Raw genomic sequence first — 22,893 nt, forward strand, 5'->3', positions numbered from 1 at the left:
ACTTTTGCTGCATATTTCCATTTATACTGATACTAGGAACAGGACCACCTCGGTTGTAGCTCTGTAGAATGTATGTGTGAAAACCGAAGCAACATTTGCATTGACGTACAATGTGAACTTTATTTATGGCTTATTTCTCACTGACTCAAAATAGAAATTTTGTGATTTTCATTTAAGTCCAATTCTTGCTCGGAGGGACAGTCCAATTTATTTGTTTTTGTTTGTTTAAGGTACTACAGTAAAGTCTTGTTATATCGATATCGGTTAAAACGAATTACTACTTATTACGATACTATTTTCATTTCCCGGCAAATTTCTAGTCTTTTATGATATAATTAGCTCTGTTAGTACGATACACGGTTATTATGATAATCCGGTTACTACGATGCCCTTTTCATCTCCCGCCAGCCAATTTGGTCTGCTTATATCGATACAAAAGCAGCTTAAATCAATCTTTGCTTAAGGATTTCAATACCAAAAAAGAACACGGCGAACGGCTGCTTCCAGTCAACTTTATTTTTCACACTTCCACCACCAGAGTGCAGCACACACAGCGGAAAACACCCGTCCCTCGCGCCTACCCCTCCGGGTGGCAACACCTTCCCTATCGATAGTTCCGGGGTGAATTATGTCTCGGTAACCGGTAATCACTACAGCGTAAGTTTATTTTTATTTACTGTAGTACAAAATTTATTGTAGTACAAAAGCATGCTAGATACGCAATCCATGAACTCAAGGAGAAAATTACATGCCATATCAAAGATCCGCCCACTTTTAATGCAGTTCGGCGCAGGATCGGATATATGGATAGTCCGGTTATATCAGTATTTTTTCCGACTCCCGAGAATATCGATATAACGAGACTTTACTGTATGTTTGTTTAACTTAAAGCCTTTGACATTCCGATTTAAATGTTAAATATATATTAATTACAGCAATGGGAAAAAAAGTCTCAAATTATGTTGACAATATTACATATGTATATTATCATTCCATTAAAAAAATGTTAATGTTTTTTATAGGTAATTTGCATAGGACAGTTATCATCCAGCAAAATGCATTATTGTGACAGACCTAGCTGTAAAGTGTTACTTTGAGAACATTATGGATGACCAAACTTCACATAAGCATTGTGCCTCTTGTTAACTCTTGTTGAAATGTTAACATGTTAACAAAGCGACACGAGTGATGCAGATTTAGCTAACTTGTATCTCTCTGCTCCAGGTAGCCATTAGATTTAACGCCATTTTGCATTTTGTATTTATGCAGTCATTGTCCACAGTTTGTTTGGCAGTATATCTGCTGGCGGCGCTCCTCCTTGAGCAGAACTGTACCCTTCCTCTTCTATCACTCCATTCCTCTCATCGTACTCTCGTGGGTGACTCTGCCGCCTCTGCCTCGCCACCCACTCTATCATTACATTCTTCTCTCTATACTGTCTCTCCACTTCCTACAAGGTTCCCCTTCTTTAGCATTGTACCTACCATACTTTCATCCATCTGGAATGTTTGTTTGAGTTCTATCCTGCCATCTATCAAAGTATGTGTACTATGTTCCCCATAAATGTTCACAGGAATTTCTCCCCGCGTCGTCAGAGGCAGAAACCCCGTCAGTGGAAAGAGATAAAAAGCAGGATGGGTCATGCTTTACATTCTAAACCCAAAGCAGCAGTCTCACCACCCACGCATCTTCTTAGCGCCATATTGAAATTGCATGAAAGTGGAAGTGCTTGTCATTTTCCTCTGTCACTCCCGGGATGGAGGTGTGTAATTAATTCACAGCAACCCACTCATTAGTGCTGCTTATGTGTGGTCAGCGAAACGTCAAATGTACAAATTGGGAAATAAGGTCAGACACTGTGTTCATGTTGACTTTCCTATGTCGTTCATATCTATCGATGTATAGTATATAGAATCCTGAAACGCATTGTCAATGTCATACCACAGCATCCCAATAGGATTCAGGCCAGGACTTTGACTAGGCCACTCCAAAGTCTTCATTTTGGTTTTCTTCAACCGGGTGTGTTTTGGATCATTATCCTGCTGCAGTACCCAAGTTGGTTTCAGCTTGAGGTCAAGAACAGATGGCCGGACGTTCTCCTTCAGGGTCTTTTGTGACCTCTTGGATGAGTCGTCGCTGCCCTCTTTGGGTAATTTTGGTTGGCTGGCCAACCCTGGGAAAGGTTCACCACTGTTGCATGTTTTTGTCATTTGGGGATCATGGCTCTCACTGTGGTTTGCTGGAGTCCCAAAGCTTTTGTCTTTTGGGGATCACGGCGCTCACTGTGGTTTGCTGGAGTCCCAAAGTTTTTGTCAATTGTGGATCTTGGCTCTCACTGTGGCTTGCTGGAGTCCCAAAGCATTTGTCATTTGGGGATCACGGCTCTCACTGTGGTTTGCTGGAGTCCCAAAGCTTTTGTCATTTGGGGATCACAGCTCTCTCACTGTGGTTTGCTGGAGTCCCAAAGCTTTTGTCAATTGTGAATCTTGGCTCTCACTGTGGTTTGCCGGAGTCCCCAAGCTTTTGTCATTTGGGGCTCTCGGCTCTCACTGTGGTTTGCTGGAGTCCCAAAGCTTTTGTCATTTGGGGATCACAGCTCTCTCACTGTGGTTTGCTGGAGTCCCAAAGCTTTTGTCATTTGGGGATCACAGCTCTCTCACTGTGGTTTGCTGGAGTCCCAAAGCTTTTGTCAATTGTGAATCTTGGCTCTCACTGTGGTTTGCTGGAGTCCCCAAGCTTTTGTCATTTGGGGCTCACGGCTCTCACTGTGGTTTGCTGGAGTCCCAAAACTTTTGTCATTCGGGGATCCCAGCTCTCTCACTGTGGTTTGCTGGAGTCCCAAAGCTTTTGTCAATTGTGAATCTTGGCTCTCACTGTGGTTTGCTGGAGTCCTAAAGCTTTAGGGGCTATCCACACTGAAATGTTTTCAGGTCAACACAGCAAAGTATTTTATTATTTCAGCCTCTCATCCACATGAATGGTGTTCCGGTTGACCTGAACTGTATTTTTTTTTTTTTTAATGACTTCCAGAGTGGGCAAATCTGAAAACAACAGCTCGCCGTGTCTGTATGGACTAGCAAATCTGCTACGGCTACCGCCCCTTTGCTGTCATGTGACCAGAAGTGAGCTTTGATGACAAGCCAACATAATATCTATTTCTACCAGTATTTTCTTGTCTTATACTCCAAAAATGACACAAGTTCAAATCCTAAGCCCTTTACAAATAACCTTTATAACCTATTCCACTTGAACTCAGGCGTGGTCAACTACACTTCATGGGGCAATCATTTTTTTCATATGCATGTGGGATATACAGTAGTTATCCACAGCTTAGTGACAGCTAGGCATGAGGTTTGACTGCAGGCTGCTTGTATTGGCGTGCCAATATCAGATTTGAGACGGAGGCCTAGAAGGGTGTTAAAAATAATAATTTGGCTGGTTGCTGATACAGGTTTTTCAGTTCCCTTTTTTTTCTTTGTTGCCCACATTGCACAACAACTGAACTGCAGCTTGTTAAATTAAAGATGCGGTAGCGTATTTAAAAGAATAAGTAATCTTTCAGTGTATATTTTCATGTTTGACAATTAGCAGATTGAGTATAACACAGCTGGCCCAATAAACCTTGACATATTTTACTTACTTTGCAAGCGTTACCCGTGAAGTGAGGCTACATTGCAGCAAGTAGCTGAGCGGGTGGAGTTGAATAGCATTTCTGCTTTTTATCTCGGCTACATGGAATATAATCTCTTCTGAGTGTCATCGTGCAAGTGTCTGCGGAAGACTCAAAGATGTGCAAAGCAGCTATCATCCACTTAGCCAGACTTGGGGGTATTCAAAATTGACCTCACCCTCACATGCCTCTCACTATGAGGCAGATGCGCTGCACGAGTTCTCTCAATCCAATCAGTGAAAAGAAAGCTGGTAATGTTTCTAATAATGTAATGATGCCATTCTGATTATTAAAAAGGCTTCCAATGATTGGCAGTAGGTCGTCATTGTGTGCTTTGTATGCAAAGAAAGTTACACTGATGTGTGCACAGCAAGGCACAGAACCTGAGTATGTATGAGTATAGACTTTCTGAATATTGTCTGACCTGCAAATGTCTGTGTGTGTGTATTCCACAGGATCCAGCAGGAATCTTCGAGCTGGTTGAGGTTGTTGGCAATGGGACATATGGTCAGGTGTACAAGGTGAGCTGTGATCAAGTGAAATTGACATTTTGTATACATTCATTTAGCAGAATATGAGCAGTGTCGGAAACAAATGCAAAGGCTAAATTTCGCCGTTCACCTTCCACTGTGTCATTTAAATTAGGGCCGCCATGTGAAAACGGGCCAGCTGGCGGCCATCAAGGTGATGGATGTTACAGAGGAAGAAGAGGAGGAGATCAAAGCCGAAATCAACATGCTGAAAAAATACAGCCACCACCGCAACATAGCCACGTATTATGGTGCCTTCGTCAAGAAGAGCCCACCAGGACACGATGACCAGCTTTGGGTCTGTCTACTTGTTGATTATTTGTACATCCCAACAAAGGCACTCGCTAAGGTTTGTGTTTCTTTTCAGTTGGTGATGGAGTTCTGCGGGGCGGGCTCAGTGACTGACTTGGTGAAAAACACAAAGGGCAGCTCACTGAAGGAGGACTGGATTGCGTACATCTGCAGAGAGATTCTAAGGGTGAGAAATAAAGCATCCAAAACAGACGTGGCTCGCAACATACTCGCGTGCGAGAGTGGCAAACATGGACTGACTCCTTTTATGGTCTTGGCCACACTGGTGTAGCTCAGTTTGTTGGCAAGCTTCTTGCCGAAAACTAGGCATGGGCCGGTATGCCATTCTGACAGTAACCTTCGGCAAAAATAAGTCTCACAATTTGACAGTAAGGTTAATTGGCGACTCCAAATTGTCCATAGGTATGAATGTGAGTGTGAATGGTTGTTTGTCTATATGTGCCCTGTGATTGGCTGGCAACCTGTCCAGGGTGTACCCCGCCTTTACATGGTTAAACCATGAATGGATGAAAGTGGAACATGTATTCCAACTCAAGTCACAACACAATAAACAAAGCAAAATGCTAATTGTTGTTGCCATTTTTTTAGATTTATGCTTCGTGTGTGTGTGTGCGTCCTTAGTGAGGCACTTGGTTGTCAAGGTTACCTGCACACCTGTGGGCATTGGTAGCAATCAGCCAGACAGAGGGCGGATTGGGGGATGCAGCTGATCAGTGACAGGCATTAGAGCCAGAGAAGCCACACTGTTTTTTAACTGTACTTGGGTGTATGTGACTGGGGTTTAAAGTATTTTTTGTAAATGACTTTGTTTTAAGTAATTCGGAACCTGGCCTTTTTTTTTTTTTTTTTAATATATTTGCAATTAATGTTAGTCTTAAACCTCACATCCATGGCTGACCTTGTTTACACACCATCACAAGTTGGAAAAGCCTTCAAATGGGTAGATTTTGCTGCTACAAAAATAAATGCATTCAAGTGACTCAAGAAGGTCACAACATTAATATAAAAAAAAAAAAAAAAAGTGTCCGGTCACACTTTTCCACAAACTTGTGTTTCCGGGTCATGTGATTGTTAGCAACTGAGACGTTAAGTGGGTGTTGTTCAGTGGAGAGTAAACACTTTTATACCTCTTGTCTTGATCTGAATCTCTCCACATTTTGTAATAAGTTCACCGACAACAGCCTGGCCGTACCGGCGCCGGTCAATGCTAACCAATTTAGTGGTTTTGAAACCATGACTTTTTCATAATGTGGTACACCTTCAAATCGGTACGCGGCCCATGCTGACTTAGAACATCTTCATGTTGTCTCATGAAAAGATAGAAACAAATATTTGCCAGAATGTGTGGCGTATACTCGCTTTTGTTGGATATTGTAGTAACCACATTTCTTTGTGTCCAGGGCCTTTCCCATCTTCACACCCATAAAGTCATCCACAGAGACATCAAGGGCCAGAATGTACTGCTCACAGAGAATGCCGAGGTCAAACTTGGTATGCTGAGTGTTTGAATATGGTTAGTTTGTTTATTAAGCAGGTGTACGGCCTAAACATTCAGTATTCTCTCTATGCAGTTGATTTTGGAGTCAGCGCTCAGCTTGACAGGACCGTGGGACGTAGAAATACTTTCATCGGCACACCTTACTGGATGGCACCAGAAGTCATTGCCTGCGATGAAAACCCAGACTCTACCTACGACTACAGGGTAAACGCAGCTCTGGTGTTCATCTGCGAGCATCGGAAAGCCAACGGCTGATGCTGATGCGCTGTCCTGTTTTATTTTCCAGAGTGATATTTGGTCCTTGGGAATCACTGCCATCGAAATGGCCGAAGGAGCACCTCGTAAGTCATTCATTATTGGGTTGGCAACTTTTGCTAGACACTTTCACCTGTCTGTAGTTGAGTCATGTCGATCTCTTTCACCTCAGTCTCGAAGCGCTCTATGAATGAGTCCGTCTTGCAGCTTTGTTGTCTTCAGATGGACAGCTGACTCATTGTAATCAAGCGAGTATAGTCGTGAGCTGGCAAGCCGCCTGTGGAGACTGATTGCATGAACCTCTCTGGTCTGCTTTGCAGCGGGGGAGCTGTCTGACAATCCTCACTAAGCTAGGAAATGTTGTTTGGAGAATAAATTACAGATCTGAAATTTCATGTACAACGGTGTCAAACGACAAGACTGTCGTTGGACACTTAGCATTAGCATTTTTAGCTTTTTACACTATGAGTGCCATTTTAGCAGCTGTGTCTGAAAATATCAAGGCGCTCTTGTTTTAACTTGCAACTCCTCCAATCCTTATGCGGAAACTGCAGATAAGCATGAAGAAACTTGTGATCAGAAGTTGGTATTTAATCAGACTGGCACTTTCTTGTAAGGCATATTTGAGCAGTGATGCAGTATTTGTTGATTTCACTTCCCTTACAGCCATATGGTGGACGAGTGGTTAGCATATCAACTACACCAGGGGTGGGAAAACTTTTTGACTCGCGGGCCGCATTGATATGACAAAATTTACGGGGGGGGGGGGGGGGGGCAGACTATATATTTTACACGTAACAGTCCACCTGGTATTATTGTATCTGTAAAATTGTCCTGTAATCTGCTATTATTTATTATTTTATATTTATATTTAAATATTTTAAAAATAATAAAATATAATAATTACAATAAAATTAAAATAATAATAATTATATTATTATTATGTAAAATATGCAAATATAACAATAATACTATATATAATTAATATAATAATTAGCATTAATATAATAATTATAATAATCATAATAGTTCTAATAGTAATTATAATCTAATCTAATAATAATAATAATAATAATTATTATTATTATGTGCTTGTGTCCCTTTTTTGAGGAGCACTTTGTAAACAACAGACCATGTCAAAAAACGAAATTGATAAAACCATCAAAAGGTTGGCTCAGGCCGTGATGCCAGGTTGTATGTTGAGTTTAAATTAAATACTTTGGAAAGATTGGGCGGGCCGTATTCAAACACTTGGCGGGCCGGATGTGGCCCCCGGGCTGTAGTTTGCCCACCCCTGAGCTACACAGTCTGGAGCTCGGGAAGACCTGCATTCCAATCTCTGCTCGGGCATCTCTGTGTGGAGTTTGAATGGTCTCCCCGTGCATGGATTTTTTTCCTGGGTTTCTCCGGTTTCCTCCCACATTCCAAAAACATGCCAGGTTAATCGGCGACTCCAAATTGTCCATAGGTATGAATGTGAGTGCGAATGGTTGTTTGTCTATATGTGCCCTGTGATTGGCTGGCGACCAGTCCAGAGTGTAACCCGCCTGACGTCCGCAGTCAGCTGGGATAGGCTCCAGCATACCCGCGACCCTAATGAGGATAAGCGGCATAGAAAATGAATGGAGGGTTTCTCTTTTCAATAATGATCTACATATATGTTTTTGGGGGTTTGGTAATGTGTAAACCATCAAGTAATAGAGCTCATGAACATTCAACCATTTATATAATGGTCCTATATGTCCTATTTGTCTTTGGCTTTCTCCACCACACTGCATATGTCCAAAAAGGCTGCCTTACAAAAGCCTATTTACTGTGAAACTCGAAAGCTAACCAGTCAGGTTTAGCAACCTACCTACGCTGAGAACATGACTCACAGTCCTTGCTCTTACATTCAGTGTAACAATAAGCCTGAGGCACTGGAAAAGATTGGATAACAGCAGCTGTAGCCGTGTTTGAGGATACAAAGAGTTTTGCATTGATTACCAGTATAATTTTCAAGCCACTGTGTGGAGGAATATATGTTATTATGTCTAATACATTGAAACACATTGACCTAGTCTTCACTTTCCAGTGCTGATAATATGTTGCAGCTAATCTAATAATTCCTAAACAAAAATGTCTCTTTTTTTTTTTTTCCCTTTAGCACTGTGTGACATGCATCCAATGAGAGCCCTCTTCCTTATTCCCAGGAATCCCCCTCCTAAACTCAAATCTAAAAAGTGGTGAGTTGACGAACATGCTCAAATTCTCTAATCAAAATCTGCTTGCAGTTTTAATAGGCATCTTGTGTAAACCCCCCCCCCCCCCCCCCCCAAGCTTAGACAGTTTTAGCCTCATTCCAGAGGCCAGGGCAAATGAAAGAAGTTGTTGTTCAAGCAAAACAGGTGTAATACAAAAATACAGTAGTACAGCATCTCCGTATGGAGTTTGCATGTTCTCCCCATGCAGGTACTTCGGCTTCCTCTCACATTCCAAAAATATGCTGGTTAAGTAATAGGACGACGGGTTATTTGTCTATATTTCTGGCCTGTGATTGGTTGGTGGCCAGTACAGGAAGTATCCCGTCTCTTGCCTACAGTTAGCTGGGATAGCCTTCAGCATACCCCCGCAACCCAAGTGAGGATAAGTGGTATAGAAAATGAATGGATGCTTGATTAGAGCTCATTACATCAGGCAAGCTCAATTATAATCAATTATAATATAAGTGGTTATTGTTGGACACATTTATAAATAAAAATGAATTGCTCATGGTTGCTCACAGTTTATATGGATACAGAGCTAACATTTCAACCTCCAAGGCACTAATTGAAACAACCAAGGAAATTACCAGAGCTGAAGACTGCAGAAAGAGCTCTCTTACAGTATTTATCAATTTAATTGTAATATTTTAATTTAGGAACTAGAAAGTTATGGAATCAGAGGGTTAGTTTTCAACTTGGATGAAGCGCTATGAATGCTATGAGAATACACATCTGGGAGCTTCAATAGGTCTTGTGGCGTACCCCAGGGGTCAAAACTAAGACCAAAACTGTTCAAGCTATATCTAGTTATATAGTTATGAAATACTTTCAAGTGCTAATTTAAAAAATGAAGATGAATTGAGTACATTAAAAAGATGTTTTGATAAAAACCAAAGTGAAACTGAAATAATGATACAGTAAAGTCTCGTTATATCGATATCGGTTAAAACGAATTACTACTTATTACGATACTATTTTCATTTCCCGGCAAATTTCTAGTCTTTTATGATATAATTAGCTCCGTTAGTACGATACCCGGTTATTATGATAATCCGGTTACTACGATGGCCTTTTCATCTCCCGCCAGCCAATTTGGTCTGCTTATATCGATACAAAAGCATCTTAAATATATGGATACGGATATATGGATAGTCCGGTTATATCGGTATTTTTTCCGACTCCCGAGAATATCGATATAAGGAGACTTTACTGTATTTGGTAATATCCAAAAGAATACTTATGTGCAAATACAAACTGACAGAGTGAACGAAAATAGATTTCTATGGGTCATAATAGATGATAATATGAGCTGGAAATCTTGCATTACAAATATACAACACCAAGTGGCAAGAAATACCTCAATACCTTTTTGTGATATATTCCAATGTAACTTGTATGCATGTTCAAAATAAGTTAAACCATTGCCAATTATTTCTTACTACTGTTATTTTGTGGTCTAAATGGATAATTGTTAAGCACATTTTTTTGTGTCTAATTTCAAGTGCCTCTTGAGAACATTGAGAACAAGTACAAGACATAAAAAGTCCACCTGACATTCTCATTCTCAAGCGTCCCCCTTCGTCCCCAGGTCGAAGAAATTTATTGATTTTATTGAGGCCTGTCTTGTGAAGACATACCCCAGTCGACCATCCACAGAGCAGCTGCTCAAGCACTCCTTCATCAGGGACCAGCCTACCGAGCGGCAGGTCAGGATTCAGCTCAAAGACCATATTGACCGGACGCGCAAAAAAAGGGGGGAGAAGGGTGAGTAAATGTGATTGATTGAGTTGACCATGTTATATCATAACACTGTGGCTGACCTGTATTGTAATTTTGTAATTTTAATCACAGAAGAGACAGAGTATGAGTACAGTGGTAGCGATGAAGAGGATGAAAATCGTAGCGATGACAGAGAGTCAAGGTAATTTTGTAGCATTTTTGTTTCTTTTATGAAGTGTGATAATGGTTTTAAGAGCACAAGGAAGTCTGAGAAAGTGAAGCCGCCCAAGTTTATTTCAGAAATGGCACTTTTGTAGTTATGTCAACAACAACAAAATTTGCAAATCAAGACCCCCAAAAATCCAGACATGTATTATTATAGTCTGGCACTGCCTTCGTTAGACACAAAAAGTGTCTCATAAAGGGAGAGGAGCCTGAGGCATTGAACTAAATCTTTTCATATTCAAATGCAAAAGCCATCTAACAATATAGTATCACCGTCCTACTGATGCTTTGTTGAGAAATATGAGCATGGAAAAATGCTTAAGGGAGAGACCAAACAGTCTGTCTATCAAAACAACCAACCTCAGAGGTATCAAATGCAAAGATAGATTCAGCAGCAAGCATGGTGGAAAATAGGTCCCTGATTTGATTTGGATTTGGATCGCAATGAAAGGAAAACTGCCCTGAACTTTGCCCATCATCCACAATAAATAATGCATGTAATGGGACACACCTATTCTGCCTCCAAAGAATTAAAGCACCCCCCAAAACCTCTTATAATGTAGCATTTTATATATATATGCTCTGACCATATAGTTGGAGGCACATACATGATAACATGTAATACTTACAATATTTTGCCGCGTTTGGGTCATTTTAAGCATTAATGGAACTTCCTTCCTGACTGCATTGTTGTCACCTAGCAACATAGAAATGAACGCTACACCTAGCGTTACCATTCAGTAGTGGCCTGCGGCATTGTGAGCGCCACATGCTGCTGGTGTGGTGAGCTATCACTGAGGTACTAATGTAGTACTTTGCCGTAACAATGTTAAAAACAATAATAACAATGTCGCTGTAGCTTGGTTAATATGCAGGTCAAGTGTAAATGGAGCGTGGTTTCTGTTTTTGGAGGTTTTTTTCCAGAAGGCTTTATAGGCCTATGGGAATAGGTGAGTGCCATTACTTGCATTAATTACCTGCCCCCCTTTTTTTTTTTTTTTTTTTAGCTGTTTTTAGATCTTTCAAGTGCAAATAGAAACATTTTTACAAATTTTACAAACCACTATGAAAAGTTATTTTTGTCATATCCTGAGCAATCATGTCTGACTGTTTTATATATTTTCTTCCTATCCAATCACCAGCTCAATCCTCAATGTGCCTGGGGAGTCCACCTTGCGCCGTGACTTCCAACGTCTCCAGCAGGAGAACAAGGAGCGCTCGGAGGCCCACAAGAGGCAACAGGCACAATTGGCCGCTCAACGCAGGGACCCTGAGGAACACAAGAGGCAACTTCTGCATGACAGGCAGAAACGCATCGAAGAGCAAAAAGAGCAGCGTCGGCGCCTGGAAGAGGTAGCATCGATAGACATTGGACCTTTCTGAAGGATACATTTGCTATCGGAGGGATACATCACTTGGGTTATTACATTCCATTACTGAATTCAAACGCAGTGCCGTTCAGGACAGTTTGATTGCATTCCTAATGTTTAATACTTAACGGCCTGTAGTTGGGAACATCTCATTTCCCCTCAAAGCGTACTTCTTGTTGTCTGTCATAACTGTCTGAATTTCAAAGATCAAGTGGTTAGCGCACAGGCCTCACAGCGAGGAGACCCGAGTTAAATTCCACCCTCGGCCATCTCTGTGTGGAGTTTGCATGTTCTCCCCCGTGCATGCGTGGATTTTCTCCGGGTACTCCGGTTTCCTCCCACATTCCAAAAACATGCTAGGTTAATTGGCGACAAATTGTCCATAGGTATGAATGTGAGTGTGAATGGTTGTTTGTGTATATGTGCCCTGCGATTGGCTGGCGACCAGTCCAGGGTGTACCCCGCCTCTTGCCCGAAGACAGCTGGGATAGGCTCCAGCACCCACCGTGACCCTCATCAGGATAAGCGGTAGAAAATGAATGAATGAATGCAGTGTGTGTGTCAGTGCGTGCACACCAACTGTGTATAGCTCCTCAACTCCTCACAAAAATGGAGGTTCTACTCATAATATAATAAATTCCCCTCTGCAAATGTTGCCCCTGTGCTCATTTCCCTTTTTTTTGTCACCCTCTTCTCTCCCAGCAACAGAGAAAGGAGCGAGAGATGGTGAGGCAGCAAGAAAAAGGTCCCCATCGGAGACTTGACGATATGAGACGGGAGGAAGATAGAAGGTTGGCTGAAAGAGAGCAGGTAACCAACCACAGGGGCGAGTGGCTCCAATCAGCCAATTGGGGTGAAGTGTGGGTGTGTCGAAGAGCGGTGTTGTGCAAGTGGTGAAATTCCACGAGTAGGTTGCCATAGCAGCAAGGGTCTAAATTAGTGTATTTATTCAGAGATGAGTTTTCTGTGGGTGAGCTCTCTGCATCTCTCTTGCTCCATTTCCCGTCTCCCCTCTGAAACCGCCTGGTGTAATGTTACAATCACTTATTAGCGCTACATTCATATTCTAATGATCAGACTTTTCCTCCATCACATCCTTTGAATGCCGATCAGATATCGAATGCTGACTTTGATACTTCTTGATTGAATTCCCAAACAATCAACGATTGAGCATGTTTTGTCTAAAAAAAAAAAAAAAATGGACTTCCTCCAGTGTTCAAGTGGTTTGCTGCTGTTTACTGGAGTGATGTTGCATAACTGTTCTCTGACTCCATTCTCTCCCCCTCCTCTCATATATTTGATTCCTCCTTTAACACCTTTATTACTATCCTCCCTGCCTCCTCACCTCTCCTCAGGAGTTTATCAGGCATAAGTTAGAAGAAGAACAGCGCCAGCTAGAAATCCTTCAGCAGCAGCTGCTTCAGGAGCAGGCACTGCTTATGGTAACTCGTCCTCACTGTTGGCTCATCATGTCTGGCTACTAGTGATGGGCGTATCGATTCCGTGGTATCAGATGAGTATTGATGATTCTCAGACGTATCAAGAGTAATTTATAAATCAAACAAGAGCATATGTCACTTCCATATTTCTTACATGTCATTTACTACATGTAGGCATTGGTGCTGCAACTCAAGCTTCGATCGATTAGCACCGGCACCAGCCGAGGAGCAAAATAATAAAATTACACCCGCAATGCTCTCATCATTCACACGCCACTGCGAGAACACACATCGCCACCAGTTTATAACAAATATATCTAGATTATACTTGTGGCATACAAAATATGGACCACCCATGCCAACTTCAGGCCACTGGGAAGCAACTCAACAGGGTTGCAATTGCAAAGTTAACAAATGAATGTTGTATGCTACACTCTGACTTGACTTGGTGTGAGAACCCATGTCAGAAACGTTTCCATCTGCACCAGTTTGCCTCGTTTTTAACTATGCACCCTCACACAATAGGAGCAAATGATTGAAGTGTTTTCACATGAATCTGTTTGTAACATTGTACAAAGATATCAAATTTCTATGTTGCCATGTTCAGTATGTAAGTGACACAGCTGTCTCTAGGTCACGTGGTTGTATTCCAGCAATAGTAACAATGATATAGCAGGGGTAGGGAACCTATGGCTCGGGAGCCAGGTAGGGCTCTTTTGATGACTGTATCTGGCTCTCAAGCATTTCTCAAAAATAAAAATTTATTTTTGCTAACATTTTAAAGTAAACCATCACAGAAATGACGTCCATCTATATTCTGCTGCAATACGGCCAACCATATCTATCTTTCCTGATGATATTTTCCAGGTCAAACACCAAAACTTGATTATTACTGGGTAATGCTGTAGTCTACCTCGGTCATTGAGATGTAAAAAAAACATGTAAATGTAAACTTTCCTCCTTTAGTCAAATAGCTAAAGCTGCAGAACCAAGCCTTCTGACGAAGATGGCCCAAAGAATGAAATACGTCTACGGAGTACGGTGCAAAACTATGCAGCAGCAGAAGTTGTATTAATGGCAACAAGTATTTGATTTATTATTAGACACTGCGCTGCTCACGAAAGTGTGCTGGCCACACCCCATTGGCGTGGGGTAGTGTGCCTGGTCTACGTAATTAGAGCCCATTATATCTAAAACTGTTGGTCTTACATAAAAATGCACACATTTTATTGCATTCAATGTTTAAAAAAAATGTATATGGCTCTCACAGATACACATTTGGCCTTCATGGCTCTCTTAGCCAAAAAGGTTCCCGACCCCTGCCATATAGGTTCATTGTGTAAAAATAGTAGTATAAGTATGATGGTTAAATGATCACGTGTGACAACTAATGTGTTGGGGAAAAACAAACTTGTTAAATGGCCAGTATTACTTGTGTATAATTGAGGTGTTTTCAAATATGCCCAAAAAAGTCTGGTATCGCCCATCACTACTGGCTACTACTAACTCATCCTCTTTCTCACCACTTGAGGTTTGAGATCATGAGATTGACATACACGCTCTAAAGTTGTAGTACTTAAAAATGCACCAAAAAAGTGTGGCTCCAGAATTACAGATGCTTTTGCTTTTTCCACATGTAGATCTTCTGGGCCTTATGAAATCCACCAGTCGTGGACATAGACGTTCATTGCTGATATGATATGAATACAAGTCAGTGCTTAGGAGGTGCTTGTTGGTTACATTTATTTTCATTATCGTTGTTCTTGTGCCATGTAGAAATCATAACTCGGATTTGAAAACCAATAAGTTGACTGCCTCAGTTACACTTTTATTACACCACATGGAATGTGAAGCCGCAGAAACAAATCAATATTTTTTTCATTGTGGGCTGGTAATTGGCTCTCATGCAGTATTTATTATAGCAACATTCAGATGTGATGATAAAATCGGTGTGGTCTGTGGGCTAAAACTGTGATACATTAGTATGTGGAAGATAAGTTATTGTTTCTTTGATGAGGTGCATGTCTTCTCTGATGTGTTGAGCAGCATCATGACTACAGTGTGTTGCTTTGCTCAGGAGTATAAGCGTAAACAGCTGGAGGAACAGCGTCAGTCCGAGCGGCTGCAGAGGCAGTTACAACAGGAGCATGCTTACCTAGTGTCTCTGCAGCAACAGCAGCAGGAAAAGAAGCCACAGCTCTACCACTATAACAAGAACTTGGAGCCCAACAACAAACCCACATGGGCCCGGGAGGTAGAACTGTGTGAATTGCTTGTAATGCACACACACACAGTCAAACTGGAATACGTTGTTACCCTTCTGAATCCATTTATTGTCGTTTGTAATCCAGGTGGAGGAGCGAAGTAAGCTCAACAGACAAGGCTCTCCCAAAATCTGTACTACTGTGTCTGATACGGCCATTCAGTCACGCTCGGACTCAATCAGCCAGTCTGGAGTGGCCCAGTCTGCTCAGACCCCTCCAATGCAGAGACCTGTTGAACCACAAGGGGGGCAGGGCAAGGTGGGTGATGGCAACTGCAAGCCGCCTTCTGGAACCACTTGACCTTGAAATTCTTAACCTTTGGCTACCTCTTTCTACTACTATTTTTTTTCTATTTTGGGCTCTTTCTGGGATTGAACTCCTTTCTGGGCCTGCTCCATCCTTTTGGGCTCCTGCTGCTCCCCTTCAGTTCCAGATGGCTCATTTGGTTCCACTAAAACCTTATGCTGCTCCTGTTCCACGCTCCCAGTCTCTCTGTGACCAGCCCACTAAGACCATGTCCGCATTCCCCACCCAGGACCCCTCCCTCACCCCCACACCGCGATCCATCCACTCCAGAGAGCTAGTGCGTCAGAACTCAGATCCCACATCTGAGACCCCCGCACCACAGGTACACCAAATCAGGGAGGAGCGTGGGCCCTGGATCCGCTTACCAGATGTGGAACTCCCACCCAAGGTGAGCTAGAAGGATTCATGTGTACCAAGTCCATGTGGACTACGTTTGTTAAAGAGTTGAGCCCTCTTGTGAGGGGTCTTAAATGTTCCTAAAATTCAAAATCTATGTTCTCATTTTAAAGATGCTTTGCATAATCCACAGATTCCCCAGAGGACAGCGTCAATTGCCACCGCTCTCAACACCAACCTGACCTCTGGCATTCGCCATCCAGTGAGAGCCAGGTACCCAAATGATCCTTTGTGGTCATTTTCTAAATACTCAGTCAACCATTCACACAAGTATTATTCTGCGGGAAAAACATGGTACATTCTTTTCAGTTTAATATATAGTGGGGGTTTTCTAGTTTGAGTTCAATCGTGATGCGAGACCATTTGTGTTCTCAACAATGACAGCAATCCAGATCTCAGCCGAAATGATCGCTGGGAGAGAGGAGACAGTATGGCCATCATATCTAATCTTCCACAGACGGGCTCCTTAGAGAGGCATCGTATCCTTAGTGAGTCCTATCACCAGGAACGCTACTTCTCCAAAAAAAAAAAAAACATTGCACATAATTACACCAAAACTATAATTATTTTCAGGTTCCTCCAAAATGGATTCTCCCATTCTCTCCAATGATAGTCGTCATAAGCCAGGGGAGTCTCGCACCTCATCTCGCCCGGGCCGTCCAGCTGTAAGTCACTGACCTTATTTACTATTTATAAAACAAGTTCTCATACCACACAATTGCTGGGTTTGCAACCATGTCACATAGTCACCTAGTGTCACTTCCGGTGTTCGAATGGGGGAGGCAAACATTCAAGATGGCCACGTACACTTGGTACAATACTTGCTCGATTAATGTACATGGTGTGTTGCATGAAGACATGAAATACCCAAGTAGAAAACAAGGCGATCAAACAGAACAGAACGCTTCTTCTAACATGTTTATGGTTTTTAATGAAACATTATTGGAGCATTTGGATAAAGTGTTATGTTCCAACACTATTTTAACTATGGTTGTAGTATAAATATTGCTTATTATCATTCTCTAATTACTCTGAGAGAGGGACACGTTCAGCAGCTACCCTTCTCAACGTTTTTATAGAACTTTTCCACCTTTATGATGGACTTTCTTATTAATAACATTTTCCGAAGTGCCCATTTGTGCCCGATTTCCACATGTGAGAACGTCATAGTATGTATGCGTCATTTTCACTTGATGTGTTGCTATGAATATGCTTGTTTGACCCCCAAGTGGTTGAGCCATTGCAACCTGATGTTATGTCACGTGCTACTCAGCAATCCCGTCTTTGTTGATTTCTCAATAAACTTACAATAGACTAACATGCATGTTTTCAGTTTTTGGCATATGAACATACAGTACGCTACCGAGGTATTCTCTCCTAACTTTGAAACTGTTGTTTCCCCTCATGCTTCTCCCCTTCCTAAATCTGTACTGACATTTCCTCTATTGTAGAGTTACAAGAGAGCAATAGGAGAGGTCAGTACTGCAGTGTATGGATGTTCAGTGTTTATGCTTGACTTTTGCATTTGCATTCACTTGTAGGAAACAGAGATGGAGTCGCATGCGTTACAGTGTAATGTCTTTCATAAAGGTAGTTTGTTATTGTGTGGACGTGTAAAAATAGGGACTTCATCAGGTGATTACGTTTTTTTATTTTTTTGTTACTATTTCTCCGGCAACCTTTTCTCCTTTGTGTCTGTGCTCATTTGAAGTTGTCTGCTTATTTTTTTATGGAGATTTGTTGGAACTATATCAGCACACTTCAGTAGATTAATGATGGTGCACAATTGCAGGACCATGGGCTCTTTGCCAAAGAGCGTGCTGAGGAGCAGCCGAGGCCCCCAGTCAAGGCAAATGACTACTCCTCCTCCTCGGAGAGCAGCGAGAGTAGTGAGGAGAGCGAAAGTGGGGAGGGAGTGGAGGAGGAGGAGAGCCCCACCGATCGGTAATATTATCATCCTGGGAAATTAAAAAAAAAAAACAATTGCTATGTGATCGCCTCCTTTGTGCTTCAGTCACAGGGATGCAGACACTGATTCTGTCAATACTATGGTGGTTCATGAAGATGAGGGCGAGGAGGGAGAAGGAGAGCAGGCCGGAGGATATGGAGATCAGACAATGTTGGTGCAGAGGGTGAGTGTATGTGTAATGAAGCGCAAAATGCACTGTGGGAATGCACATCAAACACTCTTACAAAATACACAATAATAACCAAATACTACTCAACGATGTGAGAGAGAGAAGTCACAGAAGCATGTTTGGGGTCACATTCCACACATTTAAATCACAGAAATAAAATATCTTACACATAACCAATAATCATTCAAGCTACTTTAAAGCTAAGAATGCCACTTATTTACATCGGGTAATCAAAAATAATAATATATGCCAAGAATAAACTGTAAATCCATCTTGTGGTAGAGATAAAGACTACAGGCCAGCTGGATCTTGCAGGTGGCTCATGATGTGTCGAATGCATCACTTTCACTCAAATGCTTTTTAATGTGTCTTTGCTTTAAGACTAAATGTTCATGCCAAATTTGTTTTCATATCATGCCCAAAGATTTTTTTTTTCCAAATGGAATTCCTCCAACACCATAAACCTGTCTATACGACTTGTTCTCATTAGGGTCAGAGGTGAGTTGGCTTGGGGCTCCTGAAGTATACACATTGGGTGATGTTGAAGTCTCTTCTTGGATTAGGATTAGTTCCTATGCAGAAATCAAGGTGCACCTATGCCTAAATAAAGGTTAAATACCTAGCACAAATAGACAAACAACCATTCACACTCACATCTATGGTTAATTTAGAGTTTCCGATGCACCTAACATGCATGTTTTTGGGATGTGGGAGGTAGCCGGAATAACCAGAGAAAACCCATGCAGGCACGGAGAGAACACACATTCTCCAAACAGAGACTTGAACTCTCAATATCCCGAGCCTAATGCCAACACACTAACCATGCTGACCTGTCTGAGACAATGTCGGAGACAATGCCCTTAAATTGTGTGCTTGAAACACTGGAATGTATGTTGTTGTTGTTTTTTTTTTTTTTTTTTCTTATACCTGATAGACCCCAGAGAAGCGGAGCCACAATGGATACACTAACTTGCCAGATGTGGTGCAGCCCTCTCACTCCCCCACTGATTCCACCACACACTCTTCCCCTGGGAAGGACTCTGTGTATGATGTAAGAGTGATGCTAAGTATATCTGCCCTAAATACTTGGTTTGTTTTCATGCGCTCCATATATACCGCATGCCATCCCACCATGGAGCATCACATAGGAAGTGGAATTTCATGACAGCCAAGTTATTCCGGGTTTGGCAAACGTACATGGCACTCTTGCATCTTGAAGCACAATACACCGCCTTTTTAAAATGTATTTCACTTTTTAAAATTCTGTGCATTGGTTTCATTTCACTTCACTTTATATTACCAATTTTGTTAGTGTAATATATCTCCTGCATGTTGCATAGAAAATATATATCCCAAAAACTCCTTACAGACGCTGTAGTAAATTAAACAGCTTTGTTGTGCTCATCCATATTGTCTGGTCCACCAGTATCAGTCCAGATGTTTGGTTAAGGCACCTGGCAAATCCTCCTTCACAACATTTGTGGACCTTGGAATGTACCAGACACCAGGAGGTACCGTGGATAACATCTCTGTTAGCAGTGAGTCAGAAGGCTTTTCAGAGTTTGTCTCAACACGTTCATAGTTTTAACGAATACTTTCTGTGATATTTCTGCATAAATTATTAACCAGACATTCCTTTTCCCACTTTGTATCACATATTATTTCCTTGTCTAATGAAACCATCCCCTTCATGTTTTAGGCTCAAGATTTGAGCAGCTAAAGATGGAGGTGAGGAAAGGTTCCATGGTGAATGTAAATCCCACCAACACTCGCCCCCCCAATGACACACCCGAAATCCGAAAATACAAGAAGAGGTTTAACTCAGAGATCCTATGTGCTGCGCTCTGGGGTAAGAGTTTATTTTTTTTCATATTACAAATCATGGCATGAATGAAAGGTTTATTCATTGTTATTGGAAAAAAACACTTTAGCATGAGCACCATGTCTTCTGGTGATGATTGATAAATACTTCAACTACTGTATATGTAGCTTTAAAAATATTCATTCATTTTCTACCGCTTTTCCTCACGAGGGTCGCGGGGGTGCTGGAGCCTATCCCAGCTGTCTTCGGGCGAGAGGCGGGGTACACCCTGGACTGGTCGCCAGCCAATCACAGTGCACATATAGACAAACAACCATTCACACTCACATTCATACCTATGGATTAGGTATCCATAGGTAATAATTGCTAAATGCTAATTAACCTAGCATGTTTTTGGAATGTGGGAGGAAACCGGAGTACCCGGAGAAAACCCACGCATGCACGGGGAGAACATGCAAACTCCACACAGAGATGGCCGAGGGTGGGAGTTGAACCTCCTAGCTGTGAGGTCTGCGCGCTAACCACTAAACCACCGTGCCGCCCCTTTAAAAATATTGATAGTTAATATTGCCTGTTATGTCATTGTATAAAATTCCCATCAAAACAATCAGTTGCCCTTCAAGCATTAGCATCCTGTTTCTAGTGCAGCTATAGCAATGCATCACCAGAACAAGTGGTAACTGGGGTAATGTATCCCCAGGTGTGAACCTGTTGGTGGGCACCGAGAATGGTTTGAAGTTGCTGGACCGCAGTGGACAGGGCAAAGTCTATCCACTCATCAACTCTCGCAGGTTCCAACAGATGGACGTTCTGGAGGGACTTAACCTGCTTATCACCATTTCAGGTCAGTACCGTACTCTGTCTGCTGCTGGGCCATCTTTTGGGATAGCAAACGTTTTCAGTACTTTAGTATTGTAGTGTAACATCTGTTTCAATGTATATCTGTGGTCCAAAGGTTATGCAAATATCAAGAATGTGACATCACAAATAGAGTACAACACAAGCATTAGCTTTATTTTTATAATGCTGAAGGTTTTAACTTTGGAACTCATAAATTTTATTTCCATTACTTTTATGGGGGAATGAATTGGAAGGTCAAACAGTCCCTTGGCATGGATTTTGTTAGGAGTACACCAATAATTCTCATCCTGAAGGCAATCTCTTGCTGTGCTGATTTTATTAAGGCAAGAAAAACAAGGTCCGTGTTTACTACCTGGCCTGGCTCAGGAACAAGATCCTCCACAATGACCCTGAAGTGGAGAAGAAGCAAGGCTGGACCACTGTGGGTGAAATGGAGGGCTGTGTGCACTACAAAGTTGGTGAGTGACAGGCTTATTACTCCTGACAGATTCTCATGATTGCATTTTGGTGCATTGAATTATTGATGCCTGTATCCAAAGTCACATATTAAAGTCACAGATCCTTGTGGTTGTTCTGTCTAGTGAAATATGAGAGGATAAAGTTCCTGGTGATTGCTTTGAAGAATGCAGTGGAAGTGTATGCTTGGGCACCCAAGCCTTATCACAAATTCATGGCCTTTAAGGTAGTATGAGCAACAACAGCAAAGTATTAAAGATGATTGTCTCCTCGACTTTGTTTACATTTTTCACATCCTCCCCTGAACCAGTCTTTTGCAGATCTGCCACACAGGCCTGTCCTTGTCGATCTGACTGTGGAGGAGGGTCAGAGGTTGAAGGTCATCTATGGTTCCTGTGCTGGCTTTCATGCCATCGATGTGGACTCTGGGAACAACTACGACATTTACATCCCGGTTCATGTTAGTTGAGCATTTCTCCCCTATGCTGCACTATACCGATACATTGAAATCTCCATCTTATCCACATTGGTCTCAAACAGATCCAGAGCCACATAACACCACACGCGATTGTGTTCCTGCCAAGTTCAGACGGCATGGAGATGCTTTTGTGCTACGAGGATGAGGGCGTCTATGTCAACACGTATGGACGCATCATTAAAGACGTGGTTCTGCAGTGGGGTGAAATGCCGACATCTGTCGGTAAGAGTCAATGTGGAAAAATTCACATGCCGGGTTGTATCAACTTGCCATTAACTTGAATAATTTTCTCCGACTGCAGCTCATATTTGCTCCAATCAGATCATGGGTTGGGGAGAAAAAGCCATTGAGATCCGTTCTGTGGAGACTGGACACCTGGATGGCGTCTTCATGCACAAGAGAGCTCAGAGGCTTAAGTTCCTTTGCGAGAGGAACGACAAGGCAAGAAACAGTGGAAATAGGGATGGAGCAATCCACATTTTTTTCACTTCCCATCTCAATACTCGATTTTGGATATCTGCCGATACTTAGGTTCCTGAGATCTTGTGAGATTATTTCTCATTTAGAGTACAGCTGTCTCATGAGAACAGAAGCAAGAAGCCAATCAGATTGTGAACCACGGCATCACTACTATGAAGGATAATACAGTAACATGGGAGTGGCAATGTATATGAGGCATCATTGGAACCACACATGAAGTGCTTTATGTACATTATAAACCTTGCAATATATCCTACCTTTGTGTTTCCAATGTAACTCACTCGTGACTTCCATCGAAGTTAAACAGCTGCCGTAATTGTAGAACATTTGATCAAAGTTACTTAAGATATGTTAGAATAAAACACGTCGACGTTTGGACTTGTCTGCATCCATTTATCACAGAGCGGTTCTATTTATGCTTGTTACATTTG

General features: G+C 41.9%; 1 protein-coding gene across 6 annotated transcripts in view; it reads left to right on the forward strand.

Annotated features, from left to right (window-relative positions):
• mink1 (misshapen-like kinase 1) overlaps positions 1-22,893 on the forward strand; it is a 31,100-nt gene that overhangs the window by 2,622 nt on the left and 5,585 nt on the right. The window contains exons 2-31 of one of the 6 annotated variants that reach the window (XM_058086083.2): positions 4,126-4,191; positions 4,316-4,498; positions 4,568-4,678; positions 5,913-6,003; positions 6,084-6,214; positions 6,297-6,351; positions 8,412-8,490; positions 10,097-10,272; positions 10,360-10,429; positions 11,595-11,805; positions 12,525-12,632; positions 13,178-13,264; positions 15,339-15,515; positions 15,613-15,783; positions 15,953-16,219; positions 16,361-16,440; positions 16,612-16,715; positions 16,801-16,892; positions 17,679-17,702; positions 18,020-18,171; positions 18,242-18,359; positions 19,300-19,416; positions 19,792-19,903; positions 20,065-20,214; positions 20,888-21,031; positions 21,372-21,506; positions 21,630-21,730; positions 21,815-21,964; positions 22,045-22,204; positions 22,284-22,423. In XM_058086083.2, coding sequence (XP_057942066.1) covers positions 4,126-4,191; positions 4,316-4,498; positions 4,568-4,678; positions 5,913-6,003; positions 6,084-6,214; positions 6,297-6,351; positions 8,412-8,490; positions 10,097-10,272; positions 10,360-10,429; positions 11,595-11,805; positions 12,525-12,632; positions 13,178-13,264; positions 15,339-15,515; positions 15,613-15,783; positions 15,953-16,219; positions 16,361-16,440; positions 16,612-16,715; positions 16,801-16,892; positions 17,679-17,702; positions 18,020-18,171; positions 18,242-18,359; positions 19,300-19,416; positions 19,792-19,903; positions 20,065-20,214; positions 20,888-21,031; positions 21,372-21,506; positions 21,630-21,730; positions 21,815-21,964; positions 22,045-22,204; positions 22,284-22,423 — 3,762 coding nt within the window. The remainder of the gene's footprint in view (positions 1-4,125; positions 4,192-4,315; positions 4,499-4,567; positions 4,679-5,912; positions 6,004-6,083; positions 6,215-6,296; positions 6,352-8,411; positions 8,491-10,096; positions 10,273-10,359; positions 10,430-11,594; positions 11,806-12,524; positions 12,633-13,177; positions 13,265-15,338; positions 15,516-15,612; positions 15,784-15,952; positions 16,220-16,360; positions 16,441-16,611; positions 16,716-16,800; positions 16,893-17,678; positions 17,703-18,019; positions 18,172-18,241; positions 18,360-19,299; positions 19,417-19,791; positions 19,904-20,064; positions 20,215-20,887; positions 21,032-21,371; positions 21,507-21,629; positions 21,731-21,814; positions 21,965-22,044; positions 22,205-22,283; positions 22,424-22,893) is intronic. The other 5 variants (XM_058086086.2, XM_058086088.2, XM_058086084.2 and 2 more) reach the window with 5 other exon arrangements.

Source organism: Doryrhamphus excisus, linkage group LG21 (assembly GCF_037039965.1).
Source record: "Doryrhamphus excisus strain RoL-2023G ecotype Guam linkage group LG21, RoL_Dexc_Guam_v1.1, whole genome shotgun sequence".
NCBI classification, from domain to species: Eukaryota; Metazoa; Chordata; class Actinopteri; order Syngnathiformes; family Syngnathidae; genus Doryrhamphus; species Doryrhamphus excisus.